Source organism: Semicossyphus pulcher, unplaced genomic scaffold (assembly GCF_022749685.1).
Source record: "Semicossyphus pulcher isolate SPU_LCO1_2020_fin unplaced genomic scaffold, fSemPul1.0.p SCAF_1, whole genome shotgun sequence".
Taxonomy (NCBI): domain Eukaryota; kingdom Metazoa; phylum Chordata; class Actinopteri; order Labriformes; family Labridae; genus Semicossyphus; species Semicossyphus pulcher.
The window spans coordinates 5,892,106-5,913,542 of NW_027211603.1; the positions used below are offsets into that span (position 1 = coordinate 5,892,106).

At 40.1% G+C, this 21,437-nt stretch overlaps 1 protein-coding gene across 1 annotated transcript; it reads right to left on the reverse strand.

The window, feature by feature from the left end:
• Positions 1–1,601: 1,601 nt before the first annotated feature.
• Positions 1,602–20,492, reverse strand: ttc17 (tetratricopeptide repeat domain 17). Its single transcript, XM_069657209.1, has 25 exons — positions 20,322–20,492; positions 19,598–19,687; positions 19,159–19,328; positions 18,833–18,944; positions 16,885–17,016; positions 15,608–15,717; positions 15,359–15,506; positions 14,593–14,732; positions 13,935–14,095; positions 12,725–12,837; positions 12,406–12,558; positions 11,672–11,787; positions 11,327–11,483; positions 11,077–11,148; positions 10,431–10,655; positions 8,886–9,105; positions 6,598–6,717; positions 5,584–5,879; positions 5,324–5,477; positions 5,106–5,226; positions 4,625–4,784; positions 3,580–3,663; positions 3,081–3,200; positions 2,819–2,962; positions 1,602–2,697 (listed from the first exon to the last, which is right to left on the reverse strand). The coding sequence occupies exons 1-25, from the start codon at positions 20,490–20,492 to the stop codon at positions 2,566–2,568; spliced, it is 3,621 nt and encodes a 1,206-aa protein (XP_069513310.1). The 3' UTR covers positions 1,602–2,565.
• Positions 20,493–21,437: the final 945 nt, after the last annotated feature.

The window sequence follows — 21,437 nt, forward strand, 5'->3', positions numbered from 1 at the left end:
TTACAAAATTAATTGTTAGCACAATGCAATATGTTGGGGGCATATGTGTGTGCACAAGATAATTGTTTGTTTTATTTTTTATATATTCAAAACAAAATCTAGTCTGATTTAAATATAATTAAAATTGTTGGTTGAAAAAAACAGATATGAACTGTCGACTGTCTTTCATCCTTTTAGGTGGATAATAAAAACACCTTGTGATTGCATTGCAGCAATTTTGAAATCTTGTCCCTGCACCACAAAGTGTAATGTAGTGAAATTATTCAAAATGTCTCTCCAACTGTTTGGCCATTATAAACAAAACAGTTGATTAAAAAAACATCAATATATATTTCAAATGGTCGATTCACATCTCTTAAGAGTACACCTGCCCCTCTGTTATGAGTTGAAGCGTGAATTGTATTTTACACCTTCAAGTCAAACTCTTCAGGTCTCCCGAATTTAGTAAAGACTTGACAAGAGAAATGATCTTCAGTGAAAGGCTTCAATCATTGCTTTAAATCGTCCTTTCTGGACTTTGGTGTAAAAAACACAAAGATATGATTGTTTATAAACCTGCTATCACAACTGGACTGCTTTAGCAATGTACACTCATTGACAGGAGGCTCCACAACACAGGTACAACCTGCATGTTTTAAAATCTGTTCTACATTTAATTTAACAAACTATCATTGGGTCTAATGAAACAATACTAAACATTTCATGTGAAGTGTAAGTGTAGGACACAAAGCTTTTGTTAACCGGCTGACGATTCATTACGACAGTGTTTAATAGTTGTGGACTTGAGCAAAGTCAAAATTGTTTTCACTCAAAAAATGTGTATTATTTTGATTTCAGTGTCTTTTTAAAGCTCTCCAGAAGTTCATCCATCGCAGGACTGAAGATGCTCATCAATCTGTAGATCGTTGATCTTTAAAGGACAGAGCTGGGTGTAACCAGTAAAGCACAAATGTTATTACTCTGATCAGATGAATTTAAAATGCGCTGAATTTAAGTTTACAAAACAAAATATGAGGACGTGTTCGTGTTATTTACATCCACATGAAGGTGTATTATGTGTGAAACATGAACAGGTGAGATTACACGATAAATATATTTGTTAAAATCAATTTCTTACTGTAAGTTCAATTTATACTTATACAATTTACAGTAGCACATAGACATTGAATGCTTGAGAGATTTAATGATATTTAGATGTTCCTGTGATTTCAGTCCCCAGTTATAAGAAGAAGCTGTAATGAAATGACTGTTATAATGAAGCTTCTATGTCAGATAAAGATTGGTTGTGAATGTCCCTAGTCTGTCAAATTATCCGATATGTAGATATGAGATTATTATACTTCTATAATAATGCCCAAAGATTGTAAGAGTTGGTAGATGTGTTATAAGGTCGGACACTGCCACCATGAGGCCAGTTGTCATATGTTTACCAGTAGAGAGGTTGCCGTCATGTTTATGGGATTGATTTTCAGTCAAGGAGTCATGCAGTATATTGAGGCTGTTAAGTGTGAATGGTGAAAGGTTACAACTTCTACAGTTGGATTTAAGCTTTAAGGTGTCTGAACACTTTATTCCCTGAAGAAACAAAGAATTGACGCACAGAAAAGAACAGATGAAATCCACACACTGCCTTTAATACTGTACATTTAATACAGATTCCACTTTAAGAGGTTTTTTTTATAGATGGTCAATGGCGAATCCTTTTTTCTGCCTTATGATTTCCATAAGTTAAGAAGCAAATGTAATAGCTTATTTAAGTTTCTCTGGTTTGTTTTTAAATTACCTTGGAGCAAAATCAAACAGTTTGTAGGTCCCATATAAACAGGAATGATAAAGAAAAAAAGTGCAAAAACTGAGAATTCCCATCCATTTTATAAAGCAGATAGCGAGGGTGTATGTCGTTTAATTCCAACTCCTTTAACCTCTGAGTTGAGAGGCACATCCCTGACCATCTAAACAACAGACTTAAACAATCACTGTATAAGATCTTTTCAATTTAAATGTCCAAATTAAGTTACATTAAAACATGGCGCCATCTTCAGGCCGAAGTATGCAAGTATTCTTAAAAACCTCCTTGATGCCATTTCCTTACACAGAAAAGCTTTCATCAATAGGCAATGTGAGCTGCTTTCCAATTTGCACAGATTAAATGAAAGTTCTGCAGAAGAATTACCTGGAACTTGAGAGCCTTATTCAACTTGACCCCCCCTCCATTTATTGCAAGTTAAGCAAACATAATAAAAAACAGTTGGGCTGCCATAACTTCTTGATCATGACGATAACAAGAGGTCCCGCATTTGACAGATGAGATTATGGGCAAAAGTATCTACAGTTGTACTTTGAAAAGCTAAATGTTTGGGGGGTTGGATCTCACAAATAAAAACCCAGATTCTCCTGCATATAAATCGTGATGCCTCATCTTTAACCACCTTTACACCGTAATTTTGGTGGTCTTCAGATAAGTGTTTGTGTGTAGGTGTGTATGTGTGTATGTGTGTTTGAGTGTTCTTTATCTTGCGTGTGCATGATTGCGGGGTACTCCTGGGATCAAACTGTTTAGGTTGTTTAGGGCTGACGGCGTTCCCTCTTGGTGAGCAAGTAACACTGAATGGTTCTTAGTCGGTCTTTGGCAGGGGCGAACTCTGGCTGCAGCTTCAAAGTGGACTCGTACCAGCGCATGGCTTTCTCAAACTCCTCCTGTTAAGAGAAAAGACAACCACATCACTATAAATTCTTCTTCGCGTCTTGGTTTTCTGTTGCATCACTGGTTGAACTTGGGGTGCCGAGCAGCAGGTCAAGAAATGATTGTAACCCTTACCATTGCTATGTAGACGTTGGCGAGGGTAAAGTGGTTCACGACAAAGTGCGGGGCGATTTCTACTGCCATACGAGCGACTGTGAGAGCGTCCTCCCATAGCCGAGCGTTCTGGAAGATGTTGGCCAGGCTGATAAGGGGCACATCCTGGGTCACAAATCAGACGGGAAAAAAGGTTGATTTTTTTTTTTAGGTTAAAAAAATCCTGTATTTACCAGAAGTACCAGTTTAGGTAATGGTTGGGAACAATTGAGTTCTAACTTGCCTTCATGTGATGCGGAGCGTAGTTTAGGGCCTGGCGCAAGCAGTCAATGGCTCTCTTGCCTTGACCTTTCACCCTCCAGTACAGTGCAGCCATGCTGGATAATACCCATGATGTCTGATTCTGCAGATTGAAAGTAGAATCACAATCGTATTGAGTGGTTTAGTTAGGTGTTACAATAGCTGGGTGTTAAGTTATGCACAGAGATGGCACCTCCTTTAAATAATTTCTCTCGTGCAATTTGTTGCATTACTACAATTTACAGCAAGAAAGCACATTAAACATATTTATCTTTCTGAATATCCACTGCAAATGTATTTTAGTCCCACTCTGCAAGACCAGGGTGGGACTAGGTAATGGTATATTTATTGGTATTTGCTGATTTCATCTGCAGCCTGTCTTTAATGGATCATTTGATATTCATCAACATTCACAAAAATAGTTAGACAAAGAGTTAGCAGAGCATGTTTTTCTGTAACTAGGACGCTGTAAGAGCCCTCACCTTTTCCAGGACTTTAGCAATGCGTGTTCCCACCTGCTCAAAGGACTGAGGAGAGAACTTATCTTTGCCAAGGTTTTGCAGGACCTGAGGGTTAGGACAAGAGGAGAAACGTGTTAGACTATTATTGTAAAGTTCTGTGTATAAGACACACTTTTTTTTCTTCTAAACAGTGAGCTGTGTTCTCTACACTGGTGCGACCAATATACCTGTATAAAATGCAGAGAGAGGTGTTTTATTGTGTTACAGTATTTTACCCAGACGATGGCGCAGTAAACTGTTTCCGGGTCCAAGCTGCTACGTCTCCTATTTACAATATGCCGCAGTGCTGGTTCGCTAACTAGATTGCTAACTTGATTGTTGTTCGTCACAGACGTGCACCGTCATGATCGTCATTGCAGCCACCACCCTCACAACAATCAACGTTACCGCGGGCTGCCGCTAGCTACAGCACAAACTCGACATGGTGAAAAAAGATGGTAGGCTGTAATTTGTGTGTTTTGAATGTGTTTTAAATGAAAATAAGTTGGAGTAGTGGTTAAATAACTTATACACTTTTTTATTAATAAATAGCTATAGAGAACCTTTTCCCCTCGGGGATACCCCCAAAAACAGACTGCGTCTTATATTCCGGGGCGACTTATATTCCAGATTTTACGGTAACTAAAAAGTTGGACTGTGATAGCTTGTCAATAGTGATTTATTGTCAATAAAAAGATTGCTTTCCACTTGAGAGTGTGATTTCATTAAGGACTGGCCTCGATTTTCCTTGTCTTCGATGAACTTTTGCTAATTAGGGTTCAGATTTTAACTGTTGTAACTTTGCTCTTTGATTTGTCTTCATAGCATCAGCACAAGCTCTTCTGAATTTTTCACACTAGCTACATAAAGCTTCAGAAAATATATGCTTTATGGCAGTGCACCTGTGGGACTTAAACTCCACCTTCAGTCTTGCTTGAGATTGAACTTGTCTGTCATACTGTGTAGTTCTGAGACCGAGCATCAATGTTCATTATTAATTAGTAATCTACATTATGACTCATCCTACCTCACGCAGTTGGCTCTCTCCAGTGTAGTGGATAGCGGCTCGATTGGCCACCCCAGACAGGTGGTCGAGGGTGTGCATACTAGCAGCGAGGTTGGCGTTGCATAAAGGTTCAGCCGCTGGCTCCTGGAGTGGAGTGGCAAAGTCTATGTGCTCTGTGATGCTGAAAAGACACAGTAAAGGGGAAACATTTTTTTAAAAAAAAGGTGTAATATTGTATGTACTCCTTTGGTAGTTGAAATGCTGCAAAGCTTGTAAATAAAAAAATAACTTCACACATTTCTAAGGTATCGTGAAAGTTTTAAATATCATTTTTCAAAGTGTACGTTTTTTCAGACAGTTAAAAAAAGTCAATCCCCGAAACCCATTTCTGTGCCAATTAAACTCACACTCATTAATTCTTTTTAGAGCTCTTTTGGATTGACTTGTTGGAATAAAACATGAAATGAAATTGTGACTATGATCCGGACAGTGAGAGCCTTACTCAATGTTCTTGGCAGAAACAGCCAGCCAGGTGCTAGCTACAGTGGTGAGGTCTACTCTTCGTGTGCGCTGGCATTCCTCCGGCCCAGGCCAGCCAAGACTTGTGTAATCCCTCCAGCGACCTGCACAAAAGCACAAAAAGCACAAAGACACCGCTCTCAGTGCTTTGTTCTGTGTTCATGCTGGTGGAAGTAAATAAAACGCAGGTGCATGTGGTACCTGAAGGGCCGGGGGATGGGATAGTTGGTCCGCTTATTTCCAAGACAGAGTGTCCTCCAGGCAGTGACTCCATGATCTGACCGTCATCAGCGCTGGCACCACTCTCTGTCCCATCCACCTTAGACTTCCTGACCCGCTTTACCTGGAAGGTGATCTGATGAAAGACAAAAGTCACTCTCACATTCAGATCGGCTGTAACAGTCGCTCCCAGCTCTAAAAGAGGTTGGTGATTATAACTTTGGACAGGCATGTACACTTACCCACTCAGCTCCCTCGTCATCCTCACAGTTTCCGAAGCAGGGCCCTCCGCCTGCACGTGCACCCATGACGCGGTCATTCTTTAGCACCCGGATGCCTCGCAGGTCTCCTCGTTTGCCTCCAACATCCAGTGCTCCCTCAAAAGCTCCCATCAGGTCTTCCTTCAGCTGCCACTCCTCCTCCCGTTCCACTCCTCCACCTCCAAAAGGGGAGGCCATTTTAGCTGATCCTGAGGCAGAGGGAGAAGCCTGCTGCTGTCCAGCTGCCTCACCTGATCCATTACTGTCCAAGATTACTTCTGAAATGGTAACACAGGAGGAGAGGAGAGGAGTAAATTTGAGTGATGTTAAGCTAAAGGAGAACCAAGCAAGTGATCAGCACAGAAAGACTTGGTCTGATAAACTTGTTTTTTCAGTGAAGTAAATTAATCCAACTGATTTGCTAGACTGATTTTCTTTATGACAAATGACATCATTAAGTTAACAAAAGACATTGAACTCCAAGACACAGAGATTCCCATGTATGAAATAGTGATCATGTCTGCATTTATCAGTCAAATTGTATGAGTAACATATGTGTTTTATTTAAATCTTTAAAGAGGGGGTATTATGCTGTTGGACATTTTAAGACATATATCTAATGTTACAATGTTGGATGTCCATACTAAATGTGTGTGAAGTTTCAAATCTGTAGGTAAAAGTATGTTTGAGTAATCCCCAGGCTTCTCAGCTCAGTCTACACGCTGCAGAGGCTGCATGAGGGGTTGCACAGAGCACCAGTGTGAGAAAAATGATGGGTTTTTTTAACTGTAAATGATGCTAAGCTACTCCACAGGTATCATAGAGTGAAATATGAAGCTTGAAATTAGCATGAACTTGGCTGGAGTAAAAATTGTGCCACACTTGTAACCGCACAGAACTGTTCTTATCTTTGGACAAAAAACACTTTGCTACAGCATACTCAGATTATCTTAATGTTGCACATATCGATACAATAAAACCAAAACAAACTCTTACTCTCGAAGAGCAAAGGGTCCTCCAGGGCAGAAATTGCTGGGGCATCCTGCTTCTCCTCGCTGCCCTCCCATTCTTCAAGTTGTATACCGAGGTCCTCATCAACCAAGCAGGCAGCACCCTCTAGATCAAGAAAGTTAAGTTTACATTAAAATGTATTATCCAAACCGTACCCTTACCACAGACCTGGAGCCGAGACTTATGAGGTGGCATTGTAGCAAATGTATTCACAATGGGACAAACACAAATCTATTTTCAAACATTGTTTCTGTTAGATGTAGATATTTTAGAGACACACATATTCTGCAGTAGACGTGAACAATTATCCCACTCTTGTGTGGGGGATTGTGTAATCATGTGTATTAAAGAGAGGTTACTAAGGCACTCATTTGGATTTTCATTTTGAATTAAAGCAATAACCTTCAACTCTCTACAAACACTCTTCCTTTCATTACTCTGATTGAGCTATATAGTAGTGGAAACCAAAGCCAGTGCATGGACGCTTTTGCACAAGCTCTTTCCTGGGAACAATTCTCTCCTTGACAGAAAGTGATGCACTTCGAATTTCGCAACACAGCTACTGTGTTTGTTTTCTGTGGAAGAAGAAATCAGTGCTTTAAGATTATATCTCTCTATACTCTTCGGAATCCATTCACCGTCTCAATTTACCCCAGCGAAATCTGATATTTCCACTCAGAAACTCTCACAATCACCAGAAGATATTTGATCTGTGTACTACATTACTGGATGTCAAAATCTTAAAGGAGTCATGGGAGACCCATGAAAACACCTGTATAGGTGTGAGAGAGACTGCTGTTTTTGTATTTTTAAACCTTGTCTGAAACCTTTAACCGAGGTGGATTTTGTTTTAGGCTGTGCACTTCTTTTGAGTCACCAAGATAATAAGAAGATGAGGCTGCTAAGGAAGTAATGGTAAACACCTGATCTGCTGTGGATTATCTCCCATGACACCACAGCATTGCAAGAACGCGGTTACTGCTGCAATCATGCATCAGTTTGTTGGGCTGGCATGTTTCTCTCTTGTTTTTTAGGCAGTCAATACGGACTCTCAATATTGTAATGTTGAGGTGTTGAGCTATGACTCAAGTGCACTTGCAAGCTATTTACCAATTTGTTTTTCCACGAGCATTAAAAACACAAAAGCCCAAATTCTAACTTTTTTTTTACTCTAGCAACACTTCAAACAGGATCAAACTTGTGGGAGGACCTGCAGCCGCCACAAAATTTAACACGGCAAAAGTTTGTGTATTTTTATGTATATTTGAAGCTCTGTGACCTGAAGTGGGCGTGTGTTTAAAAAGTGCCTTTGTGACCTCATGTACCGAGTGTGCTTTATGGGAGCAATATTTAGCTTTGGAGAGTAAAATATAGACCCTTCTAAATTTGGCTTCAGCTATTTTCTGCAGCCTAAATTATTGAGTGGCAAAATTTCTCCACTTCAAAGCACTTTTCTCTTCACTCCCACTGATATGAATAAAGAAGAAGGTGCAGTCTTTATTCATACCAGGAGCGCGACATACTACTTGTTTCTCACAGCTACTCCTCCATCTTAAAAAAGGGACAACATGGGGGGTTCCTTAGTCAAGATCAAAAAAACAAGTGCATAATCTGTCTGTGTTAAATCGAAGAGTGCATTTAAAGCCCATGACTAATACATTTCCAGGGCAACACAGCCAGTGGGTAGAACTGGAAAATAAATTAAATTGTGTCACAAAAGAATTTATATATTTCTCGAATCTTGAATCTTTCAGTCATATTTTAGACCAAATAAAAGTAAAATAAAAATGTAAACACAAAATAAAAGGCTATGCAGATCCTATACTATTTTGTTGTTCTTAATATGAAATAAACGTATGGATTGGTTGTAACTACTTCATCTTTGCATTTTGTATTATTTGTATTGTACTGTATTTTTTGGAGCTATCTGGCACTGTAATTTCCTGCGGGATTAATAAAGTTTTATCATATCTTTATCTTATGGAAAGATTAACAAAGAAAGAGGTTTGTTGAGAAACTTAAAAATGTTTTAGCTTCTTGCTCAAATGTAGTCTGATGCAATCCTTTACAATAAAAACCCTACAAAACATCATATAAGCCACACTTACTTTTGCAATAGCTCTTTAAGCTTTATGCCCGATTTTTTTTAAAACTTCAACGCATTTCATGGTCTAGTTTTCCGCTATAGCCAAATAAGGGAAAACACAGTTGTTAGTAGTAAAATTCTTTAAAGACGGAGCGACAGAAGTCAGCCGTGTGTACGATTCACTTACCTGAGCAAGGGGGTCTGTGTGAAAGATTATATAGGAAGGGGTAAAACTGCAGACAGCGGAGCAGAGGTAGGCTGGTGCGACACTGTTCACAACCAGCGAGGGATGAAAAGGAAAAGGAAGAGGAAAGGGCCGTCAGCAGGATGTTGCGGAACAAGGCCAGAGCACCTGTCACATTGCCCTGGGCCAACTGCACACTCACCAGGCTCAGCTGGGTGTGGGGCTGATGGAGGGAAGCAAAGCAAAATACAACAGAGGAATATTAGCTGAAGGGTAGCATATGTGAAAACTGAAAATCAGCTTGAGCTTATATGTGTTTATCCTACAGAGATATAAGGACAAAAGTACATGCTTTTCTTCTACAACTGCATGCACAACACTCCTGCTGTTTGTTGGTGTTGAATTAAGTGAAACTGAGATTAATATATTGCAATTCCCCACTACACACTTACACTGTGCTACTCACTTAAGGTAATTTTGTTAGGTACAGCCTTGTTTTACTCTTACAAGCCACTGTTGTTTTGGAAGCTTTGATTTAACAAGATGTTGGAAAAGTTCCTTATTGATTTTAGTCCATCCTGACTCAAACATCTTGCTTATCCTGCACATTTTTTGGCCACTTGAAATCTCTCAAAGGTCCTCTCTGGGGTCGAAATGCAGAGTCTACAGGCCGCTTGAGAGGACTAAAAGGGCTAGTTCGACAATTTTCAACCTCAGTCGTATCATATTATTATGGGGAGCAGTTGCCATTAAGATTCAAATTCCCTCTGTGCCTTTGTAGGACGCTAGCCGCTTCTCCAATGGGCCCTGGAAAACCTCCGTCAGACAACATAAAATGCGTCAACTGGCGGAGGCCAGGGAGCTTGCTAAACTACACTCCCTTAATCTAGGATGCCCCCCTCTGATGTCATGTCTCGTTCAAAATCGGCGGGTCTGAAATGTAGAGTGCAGACTCCAAGATTTTTTTAGAGGATCCACCAGAATATTCTCCTCGTAATTCGAATTCTGTAACGGTTTGCGCCATTGCCTTGACTGGAAAACAGTAGTATTTCACTCCACAGTCTCTCGCTGGGCTGTTCCTTTCGCAATGCACGCTGGGTGTTGTAGGAATGTAGAAAAACCACAAGCTGTTTGTACAACTTTCTCCACAGCTATGGCGCGATTTTTCCAGGGGCAGATTACTCCTTTAATTATATTCATATGTCTAGTACAACCTTGAGATCATGAGTGCTTTGTTACATGGTAGTCAGCAAACTTTAAGGCATAGCTTGGCATTCAAATGTTGCTTGGCAGATATCCTTTGTGCCAAATAGTAAGGCCATTAATTGTTTAGGACAAAGTATCTTTTGTTCCAGACACATCACAGAAAGTTTTAAATAACCTTAGATAACCTTGTGTTGTACGAACTTAAGCAACTATTACACAATTTAGTTTCATAACTTTTAAGCCAATAATGCCCTCCAAACTGCTTACTGCAGTACTATTGAAATATGTAAATGTAATATATAATGTATATCCGGAGGTAAAAACCAACAGTTGTGCCTTTACCTCTGATGCATTAAGAGCCAGTGCTTGCTCCAGTAGTGCTTGTGCATGGGTGGTCAAGCCATGGTGTAGCAGCAGGTTAGCAGCGTTGGTGAGGGACAAGTGGCGGTGGGAAGGCGGGGCTGAGCTCAACACTTGGCGCAGGCACTGCAGGGCACTGCTGCCATTGCCTTTAGCCCGCCAGAATAGAGCTGCCTCATTGTGGACCTGCCAGCGGGGTACAGTGGCCTGTACATACAAACAAACTTCTGTTAGCTATGAAAATGGGCGATGGGTCTGGACTACTGCAGTTGAGGGCTGTAAGAGTTTTATATAATGGAGACTTTTTCCTAAAACAAACCCATTTAAGTTGAGAATGTCAGCATTGCATAACTAAAGCGTAGACTGGTCCAAAGGTGATTTAAGTATCACCTTTGGACATCTCTCCTCGTTTTATATAAGGTTAATGTTCTTTGTACGTTGCCCCTACTCAAAAAAGACACATACCATAACATAACATAGCAGGGCCAATTTTGGCATATTTTTAATCAACGAGTGTAGCTAACAAATTCTCTCATCCAATTCTTTCATTCTCTATATTCAAGGATTTACACATTGCCAGTGAGATCTTTCATTACGAGTAAAACATGGCAATGAGGAGCCCTCTTACTTGTTTCATAGCTTGAGCTATTCTGGAGCCAATCTGCTCTAGCGTCCATCCTCCACTGCGAGACTGTAGTATCTGTAATCACACAGAGAAATATTAATGATTGTACGGGTCCACATACAAAAGGAGAAACACTCAAATAAAAACACAGAGTAAGAGCGTTGTAATTCTGTAAACACTGCAGATGTTATCTGTCTATCTCCATTATTTTCCTATTCAAATCACACCCACATTTAAAGAGGCAGACAGATACCTGGGAGGCATAGGGATCTGGCAGCTCCTTTTCTTCCAGAGGCCAGTCTAGTGAGGCAGGCAGGAGGGCTGGGTATGGTTGGGGGACGGGACCACAATTTGGCACAGCTACTGTCTGAGGAGGACTGCTGCTCCCATAGAGGACAGATGCCACAGGGCTGCATAAACACAATTAAACACATTTCACTCAGAAGAAATTTGTATGAGGGAAGTGTTGATTTGTAAATCTGGAGCCACACGCTCACTCTTTCCTAACCTAGATTAAATTCAGTATTTTTGGCTTTGATGCATGCTGCAGTTTTGAAGATCATACCCACAAACTACTCCCATCCAGCACTATACTGACCTGAGGCCCTGAGTTTCAGGTGGAAGGTAGTAGGTTGGCAGCAGGTGGGAAGGGGGAACACTGGGGTACTCATGGGCACAGTCACTCCTCTGAGGCCACAACATCCTTTGTATATCCTAAAACAAAAACACACTCATTACATAAAATTCACTGTTGTATATTTCATCCATAAAAAACTGCATACACCAATTAGAAAAAAAGAAACATCCAAAATGAAAATTAATCAAAAAAACAAAAACAATGCAACAGCAGAAAGACCTTTTCTACAGGCTGTGAAGGCGTAGGCTGAAGCTACAGCTCACTGCACCCACCAGTATGTTTTAGAAAACACCCCCAATTGGATGTAAAAATATCTTCAAAGTTAACACTTTCCCTCTTGTACTAATGCCAACATGCCATTCTGTTCAGACAGTTTTATATTTGTCCATTAATTATCAGGAGTATACAGGTAAGCCAAATAAAAGATGCAGCCTATTAGTCAATTCTTCCGGGAATTCGTTAAATTGGGGACTTTATCAGTGTTTGACAAAATGCGATCCAGCTATTTTTCTACAGAAGCGCATGTTTGTTTGACAGCAATAGTGTGGACATTTGGTGAGCATACATTGGCTTTGCAGAGGTAACATATGTCCTTTTAGCTTTAATTTGATGGTGCACTCTGCAGTCACTAGGCTACTCTTCAAAAACTGATTTTTACTACAAAAAAACAAAACAAGTGTTGTTCTCAGTCTTGCCTGTGTGTAATCCTGTTGACTGCCCCACAAGGCCGCAACAGGGTCCTGGTCTCCGGACACAGAGGGATGGAGCTGGGGGCTGGTTGCCGATTGGTTTGAGTTGCGCTCTGACACCAGCGCTACACTGGATGCAACTGACACCTCCTCACCAAACTATGATCAAAGAGAGATGAGAAACAGGAGGATTTTTCTTTGGTTTGCTTCCATTGATAAATATGCACTTAAATCTGCACAACAAAAGACAGGTTCTTTCAACTCTCTTTATTTTTGTATGATCTAGGGAAAAACAATTAGCACATCGTTGACATCTCAGACTTACTTGGACATAGTGGACATGTTCAAACAGATCCCCACGGTGATAGCGCACAGGCAGGTCAAAGGGGCAGTAGAGGTTGCGCTGCTGCTGACCCAATCGACACATCTGATGGTTCCCTAGAACACACAATGACACACAACACTCAGGTGCTACTTAGGTACAAAATATAATCAAGAGATGTGTGTGTAGCAATAGGCATGAAGATCATGGCTAGATTAATGTGAAAACACATCTTCATCATCATGTAACTCGCATAGTAAGGATGCTCCCATACAACCACATTTACCTAACCTCCAGAGCATTGATATGTCAGTTCTGTGAAATAAATGGTTAAGCTTTCCTCTCTTAAGCCTGGCTCACACTAAAAGATTTTTCAAATCTTAACAGATGTTGAAAATGTGAGTGACCCCACACTGGACGATATATAACCATAGATTTAACAGTTTTGTTCCTGTAGTGTGTGGAGAGCAACGCTTACGCCAAAACAGTACACCACACACTAACAGATTCCATTCATGAACAACATGAGTCTCAAAACTGGACATCTTGCAAAACTCTCGCAGTCAAACAAGACTTTAGAGTAAACAAACATTGCGGACAACGGGCAGGAAGAATTAGCGATGATAGTTTTTTGACTTTTTACTGAAAATTCAGGAAGAAAACAGAACAAACTGTGGATGAAGTGGTGGAGACGGCGTGAACATGGGCTGTACAATGTGACTTTATGCTTCCCCATTGGCTACTGTTGCATTCCATGTGACAATTCAGACTGCGTGCTTGGCTGTCATCAGGGTTCCCCCCACACAACAGGATAACAGATCGTAAATATTGAACATGTTTAATATTTATGATTTGAAATCAGTGCGGCCAAGACGGCCTGCCGAGCAGATCGGGGGAAGTAAAACTACTCTTAACATCCCTCACACCACGGGAAAATCTGGCAAGATAAGTTTTAGAACCATCCAAAAATCGGGACTTTGCTTACAACTGTCGGAAGGGGGGAATTGGGCCCAAAATCGACCCGATTATCTTGTACTGTGTACCCCGCTTTTGAACTGATACAGATCATTTTACTATGGCCAGCACAAGTTAACATTTTCTTTTGAGCAGCTAAAGCAATTAGCTATTGGATTAAATATTGAACACAAAATCCAAAGAGTAAAAGAACACCTCTGGTCTGCTTTAATTATTCTCTATGTGTATGGCATCATACCAAGCTGGGCTTCCTTGGCCATCTGGGTTTCATGGATAATGTTGCGCAGGATCTGCTCTTCCTGGAGCAGCTTATGTTTGTCCAGAGCCTCCTGCTGGCGAAGGTAGTGGTCATGCTGCTTTTGGTACTCCTTCAGCTCATTCAGAGTCCGCTGTAGGGATCTGTATGTATAAAAACATAGAGAGGGAGGTGTGAGAGGGAAGTAAGAGGATTGTGGGCATAAAAACCTAGCAAAGAAATCCTACAACCCCAAGTCAAAAGTGAAAGATAATTCCACTATGCATTAATCATTAAAAATCCCCATTATATGTTTTGGATTATAAATATGAGTTCAGCTCTACCTTTGTCATTTAAAAAAATAGAACAGAACTGTTAAAAAGAAAGACAAATGAGGGGAAAAAATGCCTATTCTGGCAGTCTAACCAAGGATCAAAGTTGTAATATACTGGAAAGCTGATAGCTGATTGTTATCATTGTTTCCTCACTGATGCATGCAATGGGATGGAATGTTTGGAAGTGTTGCATTACCAGTTAATACCTGTAATATTTAGATTTTGTTTACAGTATGTAGTAATCCTGTGGAAACAGCCTAAAGGATGTGTGTATGTGTGTGTGTGTGTGTGTGTGTGTGTGTGTGTGTGTGAGAGTTCTTGCCTACCTGTGCTGGGCTTCCAGGCGCTGCTCCAGCTTTTGCTGACAGAGCACAGCATGTTTCCTCCTCAGGGCCTGCTCGAAGCCGGGCTGGGCCTGCAGTGCCTGCTCGTAACACAGCACTGAGTGGTTGTATTCCCCAAGCATCTGGTAAGACAGTGATAGAAGAGGAAACAAACAAAATATTGATATAGTACACTGATTTTTTTATGTAGAAATCAGGCTGTAACAAAAAATAAAGAGCTTAACACATGTACAGAGTGTGCTATAATGATGAGTTTATTGTTATGCAGGGGGGTTTAGTCTTATGTTGCAATATACTGTACCTTTACATTTAGAAAATAGGTTTCTTTACAAGTAAGAAAAGCAACTGCTGACAGCTGAAATCTGTCTCATTTGTGTTATTGGAAACCTGAAAGTAAACTACCAACAGTGAGATAGCAAAAATCCTTATCATGAAACCACTGCTATGGGTTCACTAAACTTTCCTGTGAGCTACTGTAGCAACAACAGAATGAAACCAGGCTTGCTGATGTTTAGTCAGCAAGGTTTCAATTAGCAATGTATTACTTGCCAACACCAATAATTTCTCTGCATAGGTAGGTAAGGACAGCTGGGCAGAGATTGGAAATTGCTCTACCCATATATTTAATTAATACTTCAATTTGCTGGATAATTTTACTTGAATTAATTATACACCTCTATAATAAAAAGTCCTGTTCTGATACAAGCAAGTGTAAATAGTGCAGCGGAATGGTTTCAGTTTGACTTACAGCATAAATGTTGCCTAAGGTGTAGTGGCTGGTAAACAGATCTGAGGTAAGGTCCAGGGCAGCGTGGGCGAGAATTGCAGCATCTGCTGAGAAGTGGGCGCGGTGCAGGACGTTGGCCATGTTGACCAGGGCCACATCCTTGTGCTGCCTACAAGTACAAAACACATACAGGATATGAGAATGTGAACACCTGTGAGCAGTCTCTGACAGTAAACTGTGTTGCGCTCTGAGCAGCCTGACAGTCAGTACCTTGGGGAGAAATGCAGAGCACGCACCACACAGTCCACCGCCCTCTGAGGCTCATTCTTCATACGCCAGTAAAATGACGCCATGTTGTACAGCACCCAGGACGATGAGTTCTGAAACACAATCATGAAGACACTCACATTGTGCCTTTTATTCTTCCAGGACTAACTGCTAACTGTTGGGCCTCTATGGTTTATCCACAACGAAGTGTTGCTGAATTTTCATTGAATTTCACTCACAAGACAAATTGGATTATATTGCTGATATCCTGAATAGGGGTGGGACAAAATATCGATATCGCAATATATCGTTGTGACTGGTGTGATAAAATTATCGACTGGCCGGCGTTAAATATCGCTCTAAATAGCTCTAAACCTCCTCTCCCTGCCAATTTGAGTCACTGCATGATTGTTCACATCAATTGTGTCAAAATATGTAAAACTGATAGCCAGTTGCAGTGAATAATGCATTACTTCTGCACTTCAACTTTTTAGGGGCATTTTGTATTCTTCAGTTAATCAGACATCGTGATGTATCATTTTACGATTGCCTTGCAATATATCACTTATTGCAGAATCCCTGTATCGTGATATTATTGTTGGGCCACATATCGTATCATGAGTTACCCTGCGATTCCCACCCCTAACCCTGAATGTGTATAGGGGTGTACTGACAATGACTATACCGCTACACTGATGCTTTGTGATGCTGCCTGAAAGGGAGGCACACCAGCTCAGCCATACGATTTACTTTTATGTTGCCTGTAATGTACTGTTTTTTTTTTATAAGCTGTCACAGAGGTGTTAATTCAATGATATTTCAGCATCACGGTCATAATTCGTTGTGGGGCTGTACTGAGCTGCATTATATTCAGAGGTCTTTCTAATACTCTGGCCCCCTTATGCATGTTAATGGCAGGACAAAAAATTAGAGACACATCTCAATATCATTTTGTTCAATACAACACCACCTTTAACTATGGCCTCAGTAATAAACATAATTGAATTTACACACTTCCAAATCTCAACAAAACAAAAGTCAACAAAAACTAGACCTTATAAAAGCAGAATCCATGGCAGTGCTGTTGTATTGAATTACAATAGATTTTTCAGGTGTACCTAATAAAGTGGCCGGTGAGTGTATATCTAAAAGGCTAACTATAATCTCTTTTTTTCCTACACACTTTCCATGCTCTTGTTCAATATCTGCAAAGAACAAAACAATATTGTGTTGAATTTTTTCAAAGTTTAATCAGGCAAAATTTCACAGGAAGACCTTACCCTCAGTAACCCTTGATAGATGCGATGGCCCACCTCATCGACACTGCGTCCCAGCTTATGAGACAATGAACTAAAAATGGGATCCTCCTTAGACAGCAGCGGGGAGGTCAAGTTTGCCCTCTCCTGCACACCCTGGGAAAGACAGAAGGGATGATTCACTTAATAGGAATTTAGGCTTCCATCGGTCAAACACAAAGGCTACATCTCTGTTGTTTACATAATAAGCTGTATACAAATCATCTCACCTGTGTTACAAATGTCCTAGATAAACAACATACCAACCCTCAAAGTACACAGTGGTCATGTCTTTGCAACTATATACAAATAACTATGATGTGCTGGATATCCTTTAACCGGTTAAAGCAAGTAAGTACAATAAATGGAAGACTGAAGACATGTGGCAGCGTGATCCAAGTTTGTACACTGTAACATCAACTTTATAAATTGTAACTTGTTTGGTGCTAAAATGGTCACAGAATAGAAATGTTAAATATTATACAGACAATGTGGTTAATAAACTGAGACAAAAGCCTAGCTTTTATACCTGAGTATAATTAACAGATTCTCTATAAGCGTTATTCTTTCCGTACAGTGTGCAGGGAAGTGCAAGAAGAGTGGTGCCACTCCGGCCTATCAGCTTACTGAAGACTACTTTGTCAAATGCAGCTATTATCACTTTATATTTTCTCTGACTGTGTGGACAGTCACATGTTAAACACAGGACAAATTTATGCGGAAATAGCAACATTTTTGGCATTACTTCATAGTGGAAAGTCCCATGTGGAAAACTGACAATTCATTATGCAAGGTGTCAGTTTGGAGGGGTAGCATTCGTGCTTCCATACAGTGAGTATAGACCGATAGCTGTTGAATAATATATCAATGTTTTTAATGCATTGGAATCACACTGGTACTGGATTGGCCGTTTCATTAGTTCAGGTATTTTTTTAGTTCAGTATTAGGAAGGACAAAATGGCATAATAATATCTCTAATGAAAACTATTTTTATGTGTCTTTCAAATAAAATGATAGTTTACAGTAATAGAAGCGTTTGAAGGGTACATGCAAATGGTACAAAAACATATATCATTGTCAAGTGAAGTGGTAACTGTCAATCAGGTGAAGCAGAGCTATATAGGTAGAAGGATTCTTCCACAAACCTTTTCTAGTGTTTGAAAAGAAAAGAATTATAATTGAGACAATTACAATTATTAGATAGAAAACCAGCCACATGAACAGAGAAACACAGCACCATTGAGATGCTACTTATCAACATGCAGCTGTGGCCTCCTCTAGGGCTTTCAATTGCAATTCCCATTAAGCTCTAAGGTAATTACTGACGGTAATTACAATACTCGCCACTGTATTTTATCTAAAATGGTTGGCTGAGGCTCCCTGTCTCTGGTGATATATCTGCAAAGTCTTTGTCAGAAAATAGAGCTTACATCTCATTTTTGTTGCCCTTTGACTCTGGTCGTGCGTAACTTTCTCTACTGACTAGCTTCAGTAACCCTGTCCCATAGCTGATCTAGACAAAAACATTTATTATAGCCATCTCATATCTGCCTTTTACTGCTGAACCTGTGAACCTATATTGTGGTTATACACAATTCTCTTCTCTAGGTTTCTGATCTTACATTGTTAAGAACAGATTCTTACAACTGATTTTTTAAAAAAAAGTTGAAATCTCATTTTAACAACAACAATTTGGTTTTTGCTGTTAATAAGTTTCAAAGCAACGTAAGTTTGAGGGTGGAAAATACATAAACATAGTTACAGCATATCACAACATAATTCCCACTCTCAAAAACAGAGGTTTAAGTCAGCGTACTATGTATTTACATAAAATATCTATTGGATGATGAGAGCAACTGAGATCGTCCTCATTTTCCTGAGTCATTCCCATTCCATTCTGAATAAAATATTGACAAGCTTGGCCTCTACTTACCCTGAGATGCTGGAAAGCATGGATACTATAGGGTAGTTCAAACACTTTTGCACAGTCAGGCTTTTCTAGATCTGGGGGCAGAGCTGACCGGGAATCCACATAGTCGTCAGGGCTATTAAAGGAGAGCATAAAAAATCATTTTAAGATGCAATTTCATCATAATCATTGACAGACATTGTATACTAACTTAGGGGTGATAAATCTTGTCAAATTATATCTCCATCATTTTTCTATGTAAGATTAAAATGGTGCCCTAACCACTATTAAAAAAAACGTAGGGATGACCAGAACATTCACAATGCGGTGTTTTGTTGAGGAGAACTTACCTGATGTCTTTGCTTTCCAAGGATATATAGGTGCCATCATACAGGTCAAGGTCTCCCAGGGGTACCTTGGCCATGACACAGTCCGCATCCTCTTTGTAATGTCTCTGCTCCAGCCCCGTGTCTCTGTCCTCATTCTCCTCAATGTGAATCTTTTGTGCCACTAGCTGCTTCTGCTCAACAATAACCATGGACAATTAATTAGTGAGGAGTAGATAGCACAAGAAAAAGACAGCTTACAATAAACGTAAAAACATAAAACTAAGTACTGATACAAGGCATATATGTAAAAGATATTTTCCACTGAATTGAGATACTTTTATCTCTTTTCTGCAAGCAAGACATTATATTGTTAAAGAGATTAACCAGAACAGGGAACCAAAAACGAAACAATCATGACTACATATATGCACATCAAATAAACGAAGTGATGCCCACACACCTCCAGTTTCTTGAGGTAGTTAACACGAGTCTCTTGCCTCATGAAAATCACAACATCGTGTGGATGTTTCAGATTCAACGGTGAGTCAACCTGAAACAAAAACAGTGTGATAAGAAACAACATTTAGTGACTTTCTTCCTGTCAGTACACATTCTTGTCAGTCACAGTGAGTGCGAACAGACTTAATCTGTGGATGAATCTAAACATATGGGAGTATGTTTTGGCTCTATAGAGTGTTCAGAGAAACCCAGTCTCTCCAACTCCTATTTCAAATGTGCAAACTCAGCTGATAAGAGCCCTAAAGACTAACACTTCTAACATAAACACGGTGTTTCCCTCTACATATAAGTAGCATTTTGCTGGCACCAACCAACATAAACGTTTTCTCTTACACGTTAATAAGCAGTTTCCAACGCGGATGTTGACATGGGCCTGAAATACTTTGGTCATCTTGACCTCAAACACCCATCGATAACGTCAGTTTAAATGTAGCTATTGTAAGCTAACAGACTTAGCCAAACAAAACGTATATTGAGCGTTACCTTCTCGCCGTTTATAACGTTACCTCAGCTGACAAACGGGTCGTGTTGAGATAAAATAACCTGCTCAATCACGTTAGCCACATATCCAAATACAACCGTTAATGCTAACAAAAAATAGCTTTACAAGCTAGCTACCTAACGAAAGCGTTAGCAGGTCAATGAGCTAACGTTAACTGTCATACTTGCTGTTGAATTTTTCCATCCTCTGTGACAACCCAATGGGTCGTAGCCCCTCCGGAGTCCACGATAAGAATGCAAAGAAGAATGAAAAGCTTCCCCTGAAACGATGGTTTTCGTGTATAGTTGACACGACAGGGCAAAAACTCAGGACAGATTTTCCTGAGGTCCGCCATTTTTCTGTCTCAATTTGCTCTGTGGCAACCGTTACCGGACTCCGGCCAGGGGGTGGCGCTCACATCCGCGACCAGGGAAAACGCAACAGATCATGTTCTTCTTCTTGTTGTTTTTTGGCTGTTGGCAAACAACGTTTTGGTGCATTACCGCCACCAATTGATATGCAGTGTGGATCAAATAGCTAATATTTACCTTGTATTAAAATAATAATAATAATAATAATAATGATAATAATGACAATAATAATAATAATCTGAACTTTTCCATCATTTGTCTTCTTTCTTCTTCATACTTCTCTCAATGTGTTATGAAATGATCTATTGTCTCTTCTTGCCTACATTAATCACATCTGCCTGTATTATGCTTGCCAAGAGTGTACTGTTAAGACCAGTGTGTCCAAATCTGAAACATCAAAAAGAAAACTATCTAACACATTGGAAAGAATCAACCATAAAACAGAGCAAACTGAATGCTATTTGGCCCTAAACAGAGAGTGCACAGTGGTAGAATACCTGAGCTCTGTGACTGATCCAAAACTCAAGGAAATCAATGACTATGTACAGACTCAGTGAGCACAGCCTGGCCATCCTGAAGAGGACAGACTCTGCACAAACAGAAACAGAGCTACACTTTTTAACTACCTGCCAACTGTACGAGGACATCAGAGACACATACTTCCTACTGATTACACACACCCAAAAAGGCTTTTACAGCATGAACAATACCCAGAAATGTCCATACCTGCTGGGTGAAGTACAGCAATGTGCAAACAAAGCAGCAAGGTTTGTGAGCTGGAATAGGGCATCCAACAGCCCAAAACCTCCATGAAGAAGACCGTTTTAACCACCTGTGTATACCTGCACTAACCATCTGCACTGCTCATCTTTGTATATAGACAAACTGTACATACAAAGAACAAATATTTGTAAATACATTTTTAAACT

What these genes read in the sequence shown, in the direction of transcription:
- ttc17 (XM_069657209.1), bottom strand. Translation starts at nt 20,492, where the DNA reads ATGGCGGACCTCAGGAAAATCTGTCCTGAGTTTTTGCCCTGTCGTGTC. An exon ending in GAGAGAGCCAACTGCGTGAG is followed by an intron (nt 3,664 to 4,624) that starts GTAGGATGAGTC and finishes CCTAACCCTCAG; the next exon opens with GTCCTGCAAAACCTTGGCAA. An exon ending in CCAACGTCTACATAGCAATG is followed by an intron (nt 2,698 to 2,818) that starts GTAAGGGTTACA and finishes TTCTCTTAACAG; the next exon opens with GAGGAGTTTGAGAAAGCCAT.